The sequence below is a fragment of the Arachis hypogaea genome, chromosome 8 (genome assembly GCF_003086295.3).
Source record: "Arachis hypogaea cultivar Tifrunner chromosome 8, arahy.Tifrunner.gnm2.J5K5, whole genome shotgun sequence".
Classification (NCBI taxonomy): Eukaryota; Viridiplantae; Streptophyta; class Magnoliopsida; order Fabales; family Fabaceae; genus Arachis; species Arachis hypogaea.
This window is the reverse complement of record NC_092043.1, coordinates 8,200,041-8,216,617: the sequence shown is the minus strand read 5'-3', so window position 1 is coordinate 8,216,617 and position 16,577 is coordinate 8,200,041. Positions and strand designations below refer to the sequence as shown.

Below are 16,577 nucleotides of genomic sequence, written 5' to 3'. Positions count from 1 at the left end.
GATCACACAAATAATAAGAATAATAATGCAGCCATTGTTACTGATCAAGGTTCTCATCGTCATCATCATCATCATCATCATTCTTCTTCAATGAATGAATCAGGAGATAGTGCTTCAAATGTTATCATCAACAATGAACTTTCCGGTGTTAACATGCCTTGCTCTAACCCTGATGCACTACCTCTGTATCTTCTTGAGCAACAAATCAATAATTTGAAGCTAGGTAACAACAATAATAATAATAATCTCCAAGCTCAACAAGAAAAGAGTGATAACCAAGGCGTATTAGCTGGTCCTATGGCTTTGAACATGGAAAGTACATTATTAGCTGATGTTTTGGAGGGTGATTTTGCAAGCCATTGGAAGAACATGCAAAATGCAAGACTAAGTTTAGATGGAAAATTGCAGGGTCCGTTTTGTTGTTCTGGTTCACCTATAATACCACCGCTTCAGTCACAACTATTATTGGGAAAATGTCCTCCTCTTAGTTGTGCTAGTATTGTGCCAAATATGATGCTACCTTCTTCTGGGGACATGAGTCAGAGTCATCCCTTGCTTCCTCTGATGCAAAATTCTGGACCTAATTGTGAGAGTGTTCCATTTGGTTTTGGTGAGCATCCAAGACATCATAAACTTGGGACTGGGACATTTATTCCAGATCCAGAGAGTTACAAGGTTAGTTATTAATAATATGATCAACAATAATATTGCTCTTTTTGTTTTTAGCTACCTTATTAATGTGCTACTATCTATTTTGTGATCTTCTGATGTGGCTTGATGAATTTGGTTCTATATATTGTTCCTACATTTGATTTGAGGAGAAAATGTAGGTGGTAAGATTTTGTTGCTCATACAAGTAAAGCGATCTATTCTTTGATAAGTAAAAGAAAAGTCATAAATGGTGATTGAATTGTCGATAAAATAGAATTCTGATTCTCGAATATTAATGATAAAGAAGGAGAAATTTTAGTTCAGCTCTCTTCTTTATCAAAGACTAATTCCTTCTGATTATGATGTTAATGATTGCATTAAAATTTGCATGCAGCAAAGGGTTAAATTTCATGCAAGAAAGCGTAATTATGACCGTCCTAGGGAAGGTAGGTTCAATTACGAATATGAAAGGACAAATAGTGGTGGTGCTGACTATAATTATAGGAACCTTGTATGGAAGCCAGTGGAGATTAAGCGTTACACGAATATTGGAAACCATAAAGAAGCATCCAGTTCTTCAACTGCTGGTGAGTCTCTTAATTAATTAGCAAAAATATTATTTGTACGTCAAAATCAACCACTAAAATCAGTCACCAATGTATTTATATATAAATACATGTATAGTTTAATTTATTTTCAATGTGTATTTATATTCTAACATATATTTTATACGCTAGTAACTGATTTTGGTGGTTGATTTTAATATACACGTATCATGGTTGATTAATTAGTACTTTTATTTATCACATTTACATCACATAATAACTTTTATGTGATTTAAGAGTAAATTGAAAATTTGGTTTTGTTGGACAATTCTCAGGTACAAATTCTGAAAAGGATTTTGCACATTCTTCTTCTAATCAGCCATCATCCCCCAATATTAGCGGGTAATGTTCAATTAATTTGGAATCTTTTCATTGATAATCAGCTGCTATTTGACGTGGTAATTGACTATATTGACAATGATTGTGAACTCAAATTAAGCTAGCTAACTAAATTAATCTTAAGTTGCTTGGTTATTTTCTTTGATTTCGATTGATGAGTTTAGTTTGGTAAACTTTGTCATACATTGATTCTCTGCCTAATTTGTGTGCATTATATTATTTTGAATATTTCTTACTTAACTACTATTGCTCGAGACATAGATGAAATTTATGTTTCATAAGATAGTAAAGTGTGGAATCGATTTTAAAATAAAAAATAAAAAACTAATTTAACTGTAGGAACTTCAATGCTTATTGTTATTTGTAGGTTTATGATATTTTTCATGCCACCTTGTCAAAATTATTTTATGTGATCCTAATATGACTATTTATTGCATTCAACAGGGTTAATATGAAAGACTCTACCTCTCAATGAAGATGATGCTGATTTCCTCTCGCTGTTCAGAGCCAGAGTGTTTTTTTTTTAATTATTATTTTGGTAAAAAAAATGCTATATACAATTTATCTTTTTTTTTGGGAGGATATTATAATAATTTTATATACAACATTTATAAAATTGTATTTTGAGACTATATATATTTTAGATGAGCATGTTGATCTTTCATGAAACCTATTTACAACATGGGAAATATACAAGGCTTATATTGTACAAACCCAAGTACTATACTGAAAAGGGAATTAAATAATTATGATAGTTATATCCCACATTCACCAAAATCCATTGTGGGAAATAACTATATATGTGGAGTGCCAAAAATCTTCTTCACTTTGTGATGATGATGATGAACCTATTTTAATTTGTGCCCTTTAATGAAAACTTAAGGGCATGGTTTTGGGATAGAAGAGCTTTTCATCCATTTTGCAAGCTTTGTCAAGAAGATTAGTACTTCTGATGGGTCACGCAAAGAGTAGAAAGCATTTGTTTCTCTTGGAATTGAAGACACTAGAATTGGATACCCTTGACCTCTTCTCTTTATTACCTGCATAACAAGCCTCTTGTTACCATATATATCTTATCATCAGAAAGTCTTGAGAACCAGCTGGTTTTAGTAATTTTGATCAGTAATTGACTAGCAAAATAAATAAAAGTGCTGCTCCTAGACTTTCTCAATACTAAATTATCGTCAACAAATAAATTTTACTGATTCATGTGTGCAAACTCTAGTAAATATGAATGTAGACTGTGTTGACTCATGTACGCAAATTATGTGTTTTTTTCATGCAAATCCTTGTAAATGTATAAATTATTGTTGGCCAAACGCTGATTCAAAATAATAATATTTGTTGGTCAAACACCATTTATTTGCTCTAAGAAAACAAAAAAATTTCACAAATTATTACATACTCATAGAATATTTAACCGACTTGTGCTGTATTTATTATTCATTAATAAGTGTTTTGTAAACATGCAAAACATGTATAGTTTGATTTATGCCACTATTATATGTTAGTATATAATATTTTTTAATCAATATATTTAGATCTTGTATTGAGATAAAAATATACTAGAAATTAAAGTAATAAAATGTGAGATTGATAAGTTGGTAATTACCTTAAAAGCATCTTCATCAGTTCGATCATCTCCAATATAGAGAGGAAGGATATTGGTAGAAGAATTTAAGCCTAAAGTGTCAAGAAAATACTCAACAGCATTGCCTTTGTTCCATTCTATGGATGGTCTTATTTCCAAGACCTTTTTACCCTCAGTTAACCGAAATTGTGGATTCTCTTCAAGCACACATTTCACTTTCTTCTCCAAAACACCATAATCCTGAATAATTAAACATAGCTTAATTAGTTGCTTGTTATTGTTAACCAATAATTAGGAAAAAATAATTATAGCAATTAATTAATGGTTACCTGTTCTTGAACTTGTCGAAAATGTACAGAGAGGCAGAATCCATTGTCCTCTACCCTTGCACCTTTTATATCCTTTACTTCATTCTCTAATCTTCTAACTATCTGTTTCAATAATAACAATCATACACTAATTAATCAAGTGTTGAAAATCTTTGACTTTGACCAATACTATATATGATTCAATTATAATATTAGGAGTTTTTTTTTATTACAATAAACTATTTTATTTTATTTGCTGACCTGCTGAATTGCCGGCAAAAACTTCTTGGCGGGTTGAAAGGGCACTCCATTGCCCTAAAATTAAAATAATATACATTAATATTATTATTATTATTAATATTGGTATCTTTGAAAACTAAATTGCAAAAAGGGTTCAAGAATCTGAAAGTGTTACTCACTTTTGTGTTAAGGTTCATGTCACAATGCTTAGCATTAGAAGATCCAATTGCCATTAATGGTGCCATTATGTCCATTCCATGGCTCCCAGCATAATATAAATTATTTAACTTCACAAAATCTTTTACCTAAATAAATATAATAATTATTTAACTAAATAGTAAAAAAAAAGAAAAGAAATTAGAAAATGATATATACTAAAATTAAAATTTTATTTATAACCTTTTCTCTGCTTCTTCCACTGATTATTGCTGTTGGAAAATAAGTAGCAACTTCACGGACTGCAGCACGCATCTGTCATACACAATTAATATTATAAGGTTTTTGTAATTAATTAATGAGTTAATTTTGATGTACGGATAGTGTAAAACGTTTTTACACAATCGTGCAATTACATCCGTTTTATTGGATGATTATTCACGTATCATTATATAATTAAATGCACATATAAAACTACTGACAGTACATTAAAATTAAATTCTTGATTAATTAGTCAAGTAATTAAGTAATTAATTACCTCATCAGACATGAAAGCTCGATCAGGGTCATTGACAATTGGTGATAAGGTGCCATCATAGTCTAGGAAAACGATGATCCTCTTCCCCATTGCTGAGTTCATCAATCTATCAAATGAGTGCAATGCTGAAGGGTGCTTTACCTAATCATTAATCATGCAAACTTCTATTAATAAATTTGATTCATTATATATTTGTTAATAGATATAGTTTGTTTAATAAGTTGGCACTTACCATCCATGAATCGTAGGGTAAGGAGAAGGAACAAGTGTCATTATTATTGGAATCCATGAGAATCCTTCGACGAATTAGAGTGCGTTCGTTAGAATCTGTTAATGATGCGTCTTCTTTTACTTTGAAAATAGGTTGTGTTATCCTTTTAGTGCTGTGTGATGTTGGAACTCCCATTGCCTCTTGTAATTTCGTTATCTTCGTCTTTATAATCTGTTAAATCAAAATCGATATAATTAATATTTTTTAACAAGAATGAAAAAATTAATTACAATTGAAGGATTGAAAAGATTTTGTGCAAATTTCAGAATGAATTTTTTTCATAGATCTATTTTAAAAATATTATTTGTACACTAAAATTAACTACTAATGTATTTATATATAATTTAATTTTTTTAATGTGTATTTATATTCTAATATGTATTTAATAACTGACTTTAATGACTGATTTTAATATACACGTAGTATTACTCGATCTATTTAATAGAAGAACTAATCACAATATATAATTAGATTAGAGATATAATTAATATAAAATTATTATCATTATATTATTCTACAATAAATTTATTTTGCCTCCAAACATTGTGGCATAGGCCCTTCTAATGCCGGTGTACTTGCATGTATTTTGTATTAATGATTAGATTTATTAATTTTTAATAATTAATTATATATAATGAAATATGTCAATAATTATAATATTTATGTCGTATCTTTTTAATAATTATAAACTTTATTAACAATTACTGATTAATTAATGAGATTTGTCAATAATTCAACGTTCTATATCATAACTTTAAATAATTAAGTTGATTTTTTTACTACTTAAATTAATATTTATTATTTTATTATTTTGACAATATTTAATAAATATATATAAAATTCACTTTAATATTTGTTTGTTGCGTACTACAAATTTTTTTATTAAATCTAAGTACTTTGTACTTTTTTATTTTATAAATTGTTTGGTATCAATATAAATAACAAAAAAAATATATGAGGTTGTTTTATATAAGTTAAATACATTTATGAATAATTTATTTTAAAAATATATTTCAAATATAAATATAAATAAATAAATATTTTTCATGCATTATACGAATACATTCATTAATTTTATTTTAGATAAATATTTACATACAATTATTTTCATATAAAATTAATAATTAAAAATTATTAAATAAAAATTTAATAAAATATATCAAATCATTTAATAGTTATCGACTAATAACTTCAATTTTTACCTTTATTTTTGTTGTATCTTTATGTAGAATTATATAAGTAATAGAAACTAGAAAATAAGTGTATTACCTTGAAAGTGGCAATGAGAATAAACATATAGTTCATGTTCAATTGGAATTGGGAAGTGCAATTCCTTTCCACTCCTTTAGACACTACTAATTTCCTGAATAAAAGAAACCAATAGTAAATTATTTAATTCGGCAATATTAACTGAAATTTTACCAATTGTTTAATCAACTGGAAGAAATAATAATGATAATAATAATAATATGTACTCTATGTACTCTACTTATTTTACTAAATTATATTTATTTGACTAATGACTCTATGTACTCTACTTGCTCAATGTTTTTGTTCAAATAATAATAATATGGAAGAAGTCGGTTTTTGGGCCTGTAATTGATCATGGACTTCAAATCTAATTACAATTGAGTCTCACTGAGAGTGAAATAAAGTAGATAAGATGTAAAAGAATTTTTAGACCAAAAAAACAATGAAAAAAAAATCTAAAAGATTCTCTCTAGTGAATAGGAATAAAAAGTTACCAAAAAACTTCTCTCTTTTGCACTTATTCCCACTTGTTGTAACTTTGTAATTTTTTTTCAATGAAATATGTAAATAGGTAGTAAAATAATAAAGGATACCACTGCCATTTTATTATTATTATTATTATTAAGCGTAATCTTAATCATACTTAATAAATATTTTTAAGAATTGAACTTAAAATATGATGTTTAAGCTACCCAAATAACTAATATTTGTGATATAATATAAGTCTCATGATTGTTATTTATTTGTTTTATTTCTTGTCACTTCAATTAAAAAGTTTAGTGTTAGACAGTTTCAAATGTAACCTTATGGATGAGGGATATTTTCTAAGCGACGTGTACACTAAAATTAACCACCAAAATCAATCACTAATATAGAATACAAAATTTATATTTTGTTTGTTTTACGAGACATATATGATTAAACCACCAAAGTAAATTAGAGTTTCATAATATTGTTTATCGGAGAATAAAATAAAAATTTTAGTCAAATATTAAGCAATTCTTTACATACTAAAGTAGTAGTCCACCAAGTAGATACCCCCAATCCATTTAGCATACTCTTAAAGATTGCTTGAAAAGAAAGAGGACTTTATTTAGTTGGCACTGTATCCATAAAAAAATAGTTAAAACATTTGATATAAAAATAACTTTCATCAACATTAACTCACTTATTTACTTAATTAACTGTCAAAAATTTAAATTCGGATTAAAAGAATATCATGGATAACAAAAATAAAAAGTTTTCACTATTTTAGCATAAAAGACTTAATATGATAATACATAATAGTATACTTACAAGGAAATAATTATCAATTAAAATCATATAGTTAATATGAAAATAAGTTGCACCATCAATTTCGAACAACAATTATAATATAGGAAAATGCTGTGTTTTCGCTTTCAAAACCATAACATAACAAATAATGTTATTTTCCAGTGGGCCAAGCAATTAAGGAATAAAGTATGCAAACCCAAATGAAGGTCATTTTCCACATGAAGATTTTTGCCGGTTTAAAAAGAAAAACAAGAAGAAACAAGAAGAAAAACAAAAGGTAATAGTAATAAGTACATTATTGAAACATCTTAGATTTTGACAACTTTGTCTGAACACAATGGCAAAGTTTGTAAGACCACTGTCGCAAAAGAATGGAAATTAGTCGATTCTGACTCAGATGAGAGTGACACAAGCTTAAAAAACATAATTAAAGTTCTTCAACCAAAGCCTATATCTAACCCTTACTAACCTATATGTTGGTTAAGCTTTTTTTTTTAACTTTCTTTTTCGTTTTTTTGGCTCCACTTAACTACCTCTTTAATCCCAACGACTACCTTCCAACTGAATCCATTTTATTTTTTTCCTCCAACTAATTTCTAAAATACCCTTTTTATTGAAGATAAATCTCTAATCACTAATCACAATATTCTCTCTATATAATTAAATAATCTAACTAACTACCAACTATATCAAATCTTTGGATATGGCCAACCTATAATGAATTATATTAACATGACAAAACATTATGAGTTGGATATGCTATATATATTTGCTAGTGGATTTCATTATGAGATCAATAGTTTCAACAATAATTATACCTTTTTTGTTCTTCTATTCAATTATTTTTCTTACCATAAGTATACTACTTCTACTACTTGTACTGAATTACTATTACTCTTACTATACAAGTACAAACTACTAAATTCTATGCATGGTAATTGAAATGGTTAATTAACATCATGATGTAACTTGATAATAAATAATACAGAGCCATAAACTGGTCATGCATGGCTAGAAAGATGCATATACTAGTAGATAGCTAAATAGCTTTCACTAAAATAATAGAGATTAAATAAATAAATAAATAAAGAGCATTATTATGATTTATGAGGAATAATGCTAGCTGTGCCATGTGAAACTACAGCAAATATGTGCTGACCTACTTATTGGAGTGCAGATACTGACATACATACATAATAATAGTGAAATTAAAGCCACAAAAAATTGTATGTGCCTTATAGATCAACCCAGATCAAACGAGTGTAAAAGGATTTCCACTGAAAATAATATATATGTTCTACCTGCCATTCAATAAACAAATATTTAGCCTTACTCATAACTGAGACAAAAGGGTCACTACTCACTAGACATACAAAAGTAATAGTAATAATACTAATAATTAAATTAAGTATATATAGCTAGGCTATATCTAAAGTGTGTGTACTAGCTACATATTTTCATTGATATGTCACGTTACTAGACATTTAATTTTTTATGTACAATAATTACTATATAAAAAAAACATATATTATTGTGTCTAGAAAAATATTTGACTTTTTATAGTATATAATGCACAAAAAGATAAAACATTTTTTTATTACTTTTTATCATATGAAGCATGACTTGTACCCATAGATACAAGAAGAAACAAAACATGCTGGTTGACAATTGACAAAAACAGGACAAACTATGTTGAGCAAGGTAGGTGAACTCAAGTTCGTGAATAACCTTATATAAAGAGGAAAATGAATAAATAAAAAAATAATAAAAAGAAGAGAATATCATTACAAGAGTAAAAAAAGACTAAAAATTAAAGTAAAAGAATGAAGAATAAGACAAATGCCACGCAACAAGAGTACACGTGTATCCTATGTAACGAAAAACTCACTTATACTTTTTATCACTTAAAAAGAAAAAGAAGGAAAAAAATGAAGAAAAGAAAAAGGCGGTTGAAGTTACGCCAAGTGAAAAAGGACTTTTGACTTTTTATTCATGAAGCCGAAAGTTTTATAAACGAAAAATAGGACTAACGAGTAAAGTAATGTAATGGATGCTAGTTAATTTAATTTAATCTTAGAAAGACAAAAGAGATTCTTCACGTGTCGGTTGATGCATGATAAGGTAAAAAGTTGAGAGTTGTAAGGTTCACACGTATATACGTGAATGTTGTATCAAGAAATCAAGACATACTAGTAACGACAAATTGGTCAAATCCAATGAAAACTACTTATGAGATTTGTTAAAGTTGAAGAGTATGTACTTCTCCTCTAATAATCAACCTTATAATTTGTTTCATAATAAGGGTCCTAGTACTAGCACAGAATTAATTAGTATGACAAATATCAAGTAACAAGTATTAATACTTTTAATAGAAAAATAAACAATAAAACAAAAATATTGATCGTCTAATATTTATCTTTTAATACATTGCATGAATAAATAAAAACATGCTTTGAATAATTATTTATCTTTATGTGAATTTTAAATATTATAAATATTTTTAAACTACATGTCAAATATGTCAAATGTATACTAATTTTTAACAAAATATGACAAACTTTGATTGCCTAGAAATTGGAAGTCAATTAATTAGTTTAAAAAATGGACTAACGGAAAGAAAAGAGTATGGGCTTAAAATACAAGAGAAGAGATTTAATTTGACTATAATGGAAGAAAAAAAATTGCAGCAGAGATTCCCTAATGGCGTGAAACAAAAGTAAAATAGGGACAGGTGAATAAACAATTGATTGGAACTTGAGAGGGCCAATGCATGTCTTTGGTCAGAGACACACTTTAGATATATACGTGAGATCTTGTCATGGAGGGTCTACACCTATATATATATTTCTTCATAATTAAAAAAATAAAAAAATAACTATATTATATATTTTTACTATAAACTTGGGGTGAGTGAGTAGGTATAGAATAAAAGTTGCATGCATGCAGCATATAAATACATGCTAACAAGTAATCATATATTAATTTATACGGTCAATGACTTGTCCCAGTTGCAATAAGAGATTGGCATAAAAACTTTTGCCGTTGATTCAGGTGCTTTCTAAAATATAATTTTAAGAAAACATAGATAGATATATAAATAGAGTTCTTGCACTCTGCCGTATTGGCTATTAAACAAAAGCAACAAAATCCAGCCCTCGGTTTTTATAGGGCATGAACTCATAAACCATATTAAAATTTTTAATAGCATTAATATTTAATTTAACACTCTTGAAACCGACAGCAGCTTGCACATAGAGAGACAGACGCATCAATAAACAGAAAATAAATTTGATATTATAATTTATTAAAAAAATAGAAAAAGCTTAAAAAGAAGCAAAAGGGTATTTGAGTATGTGAAGAATAGAGGAGACTATGAGAAAGAGACACGAAAGAGAAAGGTGCATGTAAAAGAGGGTATGTGTCAGCATAGAACTGGTGGCGATCCACTTAAAGAAGAAACAGAAACAGAACATGTCCTATTCATTTTGCAATCTATCCAACTATGACTTAACTTTAACCGTTATGTAGGTACATGTCCTTTCACCTAATCTCTTTGCCCCTTCCTACTTCATCCTCCTAACCTCTAACATACAACTCATATATAATTCTTTTCGACATGGATAAAAACTTAGCTATATGCAACTTTTCATCAAATATTTTATTTAGTACTTTTAATTATTGATTTAATTCATGGTATATTTTTAAAATATTTTCAATCATTTATATTTTTATATTATAATTAATCAATGAATAAATTTTATAGCATTATTTTTTAAGTTATGAGAATTCTTATAATGATATAAAATAGATAAAAACTCAGGTGCATTGAATTTTACCTAAAATTAATAGTTAAAAATAATTAAATAATTTAGTTAATTTTATTAAATTTTCATCTAACTGGATATAAATTTTTGCCTATAAAATATTTAAAATTTAATTTTTGTCATTTTAAATATATAATTTAAGAAGCATTTTAACTATAATAGAACCCACCATTATTTTGTGATATGTTAGATATATAGTTCAGAAGAGCCCACCAACCTAATAAAAGCCCAAGGAGAAGCCCGCAGTGGCGTGGTCAAAATCAAAGTGAATCACGCGCTGACCACCGAGAAGCCAGCGCGTGAGGTTAAAGGTCAGAGTGGTTAGTTGTTTCGGTAAATAGGGAAAAGAAAAAAAACTAATTCCAACTGCTTTTCTCGTTTCTTGCAACGACCTTTTATATATATATATAATTTTTTTTCGTGTTTCTTTTTTTCATAAATCCAAAAAACCATGGTTATTATGAATGAAATTAAAAAATAAAATAAAATGAAAACAATAACAGAGAAAGCATGTGAAGGTGTAGAATGAAATCAATAATAACAATGAGAGACGTGACTGAGAGGGAATCAAAACCAACAACAACAAATAAATAAATAAATAAATAAATCAACACCGATGAAGAGGAAGAAACCAGATTCGAGATATGAATATGATTCCACCGACAAATTATTGGAAAAATAAAATAAAATAGAATGGAATCTTAGCTAATGACACGCAATGAAGTGAAAACAAATAGTAATTTAGCTGGAATTAGAACAATTAATCGCATTACAAAATTCATTGATTAACATTCTAATACGCATAATAATGAGAAAACAAAAGAGAAGAATAACGTGACTTACTGAGATAAATTGTGATGGAATGAAAATTAATCAGGTGTTGCGAGAAAACCCTGGCTTTTGCGGTTGAAGAAAGAAAAGGAGAAAACGTTGATATAACGAAAGAGACAGAGAGACAGAGAGAATTGAAGAGGAGAAAGGGGAGGGAATAGAGAAGAAGAAGGGGTTTATTTATAGAAGTTGAAGAAGAAAGAGGAGAAGAGGGTTTAGAAGATTTTGGGGTTTGGGTGAATGCCAAGTGCCATTAGTGGGCCCACCCACTTTTCATTTTTGCATGCTATTATAAAACCCTTATTTGTTTTTCTTTTTTGGGGGATATTCTACTATATTCCGTGACTATCAAATAAAATATAATATTTGTTACTCTTAATTGATTTTTCTATGTTGCTGGCTTTTACTTTTTTAGTCTATGCATTTCATATCTATTGCTGTTTTAGTCAAACTCTATAAATTATATCTCATTGAAATAAGAAAAATAGAATTTTAATAAGGATAAATATGAAATTACGTTACAATTACAATGTATTAGTGATCTAGTTTTTTAATAATGTTCATGTTAAATGTAAATATTATGGAACACAAAGAAGTAACCTTTTGTTTATTTATTTCTTTTTCAAAAGTAAATATGCTGAATTTTTCTTTGAACATTTATTTCAATACAGATAGATTTCATTTTGTTGAAGAGAGAGATTATAACATGTAGCACAAAAAGTCATTAGTATAAAAAAGAAACGGATTTTCCAACAAAACGCAAAAAAATACATCAAATCAATTTGAAAAAAATAGAAAAGAACATAATAGAAAAATGTATTCTTGGAGGAAAATATAACAATAAACAAATGATTTTTTTAAATAAAATAAAAAAATTAATTTCTTAAATAAGATTTTTTAACTTTAATTTCTAGGAGTACACAAGAGTACATAAAAATAAGTCGTATTTTTTTTGGAAAAATACTAATTTTTTTAGTTTATAATTAAAAAATTCTTGTTAAATATACTTATTCCTATGTACGCGAGACGATTCGAAAAGGAATGCGACAAACTCTATAAAATTATAGAAATTCGTTGGAGTTCGACAAACTCACTCTAATAAAAAAAATCACATTTCTAAAATTAAAGTTGAAATATTGTATTTGGAGAAATAATAATTTTTTTTTTAATTTTATTTCAAAAGAAATCTCAATCAACAAAACAATCTCAAAAAAGTGTTATTGTTTCAAAGATTTAATGTAAAAGTTAAATTCAGAAAAAAATAAACGTTGTAAATTGTCATAATGAAATCGAACTTGCAGATTTAATCCCAAAATCTAAGTCACTAAGCAAAGCATAATTTGTGTGTATATAAGCCTTGATAATTATATATATTAGATAAATCTTAAACTGAATTATAATAATATGTTTATTTAATTAAATTTAAAAAATATTAGTTGACTATTATTGACAACTCAATGATTTTACAAAATTATTTACTGATTAAACTTTGATAATTACAATTGTAAATATGAATACTATTTTCTCTCTTCACTTGATAAGAGAACGTTATGAAACAAGTACTGAACTAATAATATCAAAAGATTTAAATTTTCAATATTTAACAAAAAAAAAAAAAGAGGAGCACCTACAACTAACCTATTAAGATATGAAAAACAGATAATGATTGAGGCAAAAATGGTTAAAATACTTTGTATAAAATGATAGTTAATTAAAAATTATTAAATAATTTAATATGTATGGAATAAATAATTTAATATAATACATATTCATATTTTAATTATTATCTTCATATAATAATTATTCTAATGAACTTCATATTGAGTAGGTAGCTACATTATATTTATAATTTTTTTAAATAAAATAAAAAATTGTTAACATATTTCTTTGAAAAGTTTAAAAAATCAACTCTAATATATTATAAGCTAATTAAGTCAATTTTTATTTTTAATTTTAAAATAAAAAAAAATTAAGAGAATGGAGGGTTATTTTTTTATAATTGGAGCTATTTTTTAACTAGTTAGACTGAAATTAGCTTCATTTTTAATTGGTTCTCTAAAATTGTATTTGGTCAAGAGAATAAAATAAGGCAAGACATTGAGGACAAGACACTGAGAATAAGACACAAAAATTAGTGTTCTTATATTTTTTTATGATAAACTATAACAAATTATAAAAGTCCAATTTATTCTATTTTTTTCGTTCAAAAAATTTAGGAAGAAAAATATAATAATAAAAAAATATAATTATAAAAATTAATAAGAATAATAAAAAAAGAAATAAATTGTGTTCCTCATTAATGTGTCAGTATTTTTCCTATTAGAATAAATATAAGATACACTAATTTAGTGTTTCTGAACATAATATTTCTATTCATATTTCATCCGTCAAACATAATTTTATGTTTCTGTGTCCCTATTGTAAACAAAGGCAGCCTAACGGAACTATTGATATCTGACGATGAAAGATGATTATGGAGCATATGAAAGATTATTGCATGGTATCATGAGCCAAGCAATCTTCTTTGGTTTCAAGCATGTAATCGTCTACCTCTCGTGAAAGATCTACTCTATTTGTGTCTGAAATTATTGGAAACCCCCAATCGCGAAAGATCTACTCTTTTTGGTCACCATACGCCAACCCTTACTAGTGCCCTCACTTCACTTGCTGTTGTCGTTTCTGTTCACCTCCGTCGTGCTTTTTTGGTGGTCGGGGAGCCATTCTGAAATTTTAGAAAGTCCTCCTCACAACACCGAATCATCTCCCGGAACGCAGAGTTTGTTCGGATTTATGGCTGAAATCATTCCATTACCTACCGGTTCTACCAACAAATCATTCCACTCCATACCTATTCTTGATTAACTCGATAAGAACTCTTACAAAACATGGTTGCAGTTGGCTCTTCAGGAAATTGGCGCAAATTCCCTCGAAGATCATCAAAAAAAATTTCTCCAAAATTTTTAAGGAAGGTGGAGAAACAAACAAACACTGAATCTGCAGCATACAAATACTGGAAAGCCAAAGATCATTACTTGATGACTTGGATATTCTCGTCTATGAAAACGTCAATCAAAAACAAGATGCTTAATTGTGCTTTTTCTTATCAAGTATGGCCGTGCATTTAAGATTATTTCTCTCGCACTTTCAAGATTTAGGTAAAACAATTAAAACTCAAACTTAAAACCATAAACAAATCAGGATTATCCGCCACAGAATTCCTCAAACAGATTCAGACAGTAGTAGATGCTTTAGCTGCTATTGGTCACGGACTTACTGTGGATGAGCACATTGATGCCATCTCTAATGGACTAACCGAAGACTACTTTTTATTTTTTTTCTTCTGTTTTGTCAAAATCTGATGATATTACCATTTTGGAAGTAGAATCCTTATTTCTTGGGCATGAAGATATGCTTGAGAGATTTCGAAAAACTGAACTCGGGCATATACAATCCAATTTCACTTAAACATCATTTGGTAGAGGTTTTGGTAGAGGGTTTCAATCAAGAAGAGAAAGAAAAAGAGGAACTGCTAGGAGTTATGGTAGAAGATACAATTTCAGAATTCTTTCTCATTAAGACCACAATGTCAATTTTGTGGTAGGTTTGGCCACACTATAATTTCATACTTTCACCGATATGATTAACAATTTTCTCCTCAATCTAATTCTGATTAAAATTCATCCTCTATTCCTACTCCTACCCGGTCCAATTTTCAACATTCACGAAAATTACCATATTAAAATCTGATGATAAAAAATGATTCTGTAGTTAGCATATAAAAAAAAATTAGAGAAGCGTACTTTTAATTTATTTTCTTTTTGAAAAATTAATATTCACGTACATTTTCTCCTTTATATTTTTAAAGCTCTGACTCTTTCACTAACCCTCAATTTATAACTATTCTTTTTCAGTTTTAAGCCTATTCCTTTTTCAGGAACTCTATTTTTGTTTTTTTGTTTTAAATACATGTAAGTTAATAGTTGATAAGTAGCCAAAACACATCATAAGGCTTCTTTATATATACATAAATGATAGATTTACATTACGAGCCTTCTTTTCTCTTCTTTTTTTTTATCTTTTTTAAAATCAACTCCCAAATAATCCAAAAACAGGTTATTTTGCTTTGGAGATGAATAGATGGTAATTTAGTATCACAATAAAAAAATATATATATACACTATCATTCAAATGCAAACTAACAACGACTTAGAAATGGGAAAAAAACATCCAAGCTAAGACAATCTTGAATCCACAGGGTACCAAAGAAAATTAAAAAGATGGTGAAATATCATTCATATCCCCAAACTCCAATCAAGTTAATTTCAGAAAAAGAACAAAAAAAATCAGAAAGAATCATAAAGAAATAGGGAAAGAAAAATAAAACCCCATGTGATATAATATATGCTCAAAGTTTCAATTAAGCACTAATGCAACATATATTAGAAGAACCACATGGTTGAACTAACCATATGAAGGACATAATGGAGTCAACAGTTTCATTAAACGGTTTACATTATTTACCCAAACACCCCTATACCTAGATAGGTCTCTTGTTATGGAAACACAAAATTGGTTTAAAATAAGGTCATAATTAATTAGACGTTTGTTAGTGATGGGAAAACAGTGAACAACGTAGTAAACAAGAAGAATCATTAAGATTTTTGTCGTGCATTGAGATTTCATTTGGGAGCAACATA

At 27.8% G+C, this 16,577-nt stretch overlaps 1 protein-coding gene across 1 annotated transcript; it reads right to left on the bottom strand.

Annotated features, from left to right (window-relative positions):
- Positions 1–2,073: 2,073 nt before the first annotated feature.
- On the bottom strand, positions 2,074–12,141 carry LOC112705940 (probable trehalose-phosphate phosphatase C). Its single transcript, XM_025756981.3, has 10 exons — positions 11,893–12,141; positions 5,969–6,062; positions 4,661–4,870; positions 4,429–4,569; positions 4,134–4,205; positions 3,914–4,039; positions 3,756–3,809; positions 3,516–3,617; positions 3,208–3,426; positions 2,074–2,635 (listed from the first exon to the last, which is right to left on the bottom strand). Exons 2-10 carry the CDS (start codon positions 6,002–6,004, stop codon positions 2,474–2,476), a joined length of 1,122 nt encoding a protein of 373 aa, XP_025612766.1. The 5' UTR covers positions 6,005–6,062; positions 11,893–12,141; the 3' UTR covers positions 2,074–2,473.
- Positions 12,142–16,577: the final 4,436 nt, after the last annotated feature.

What these genes read in the sequence shown, in the direction of transcription:
- LOC112705940 (XM_025756981.3), bottom strand. Translation starts at nt 6,004, where the DNA reads ATGAACTATATGTTTATTCTCATTGCCACTTTCAAG. An exon ending in TTCTCATTGCCACTTTCAAG is followed by an intron (nt 4,871 to 5,968) that starts GTAATACACTTA and finishes TTGATTTAACAG; the next exon opens with ATTATAAAGACGAAGATAAC. An exon ending in TACCCTACGATTCATGGATG is followed by an intron (nt 4,570 to 4,660) that starts GTAAGTGCCAAC and finishes ATTAATGATTAG; the next exon opens with GTAAAGCACCCTTCAGCATT.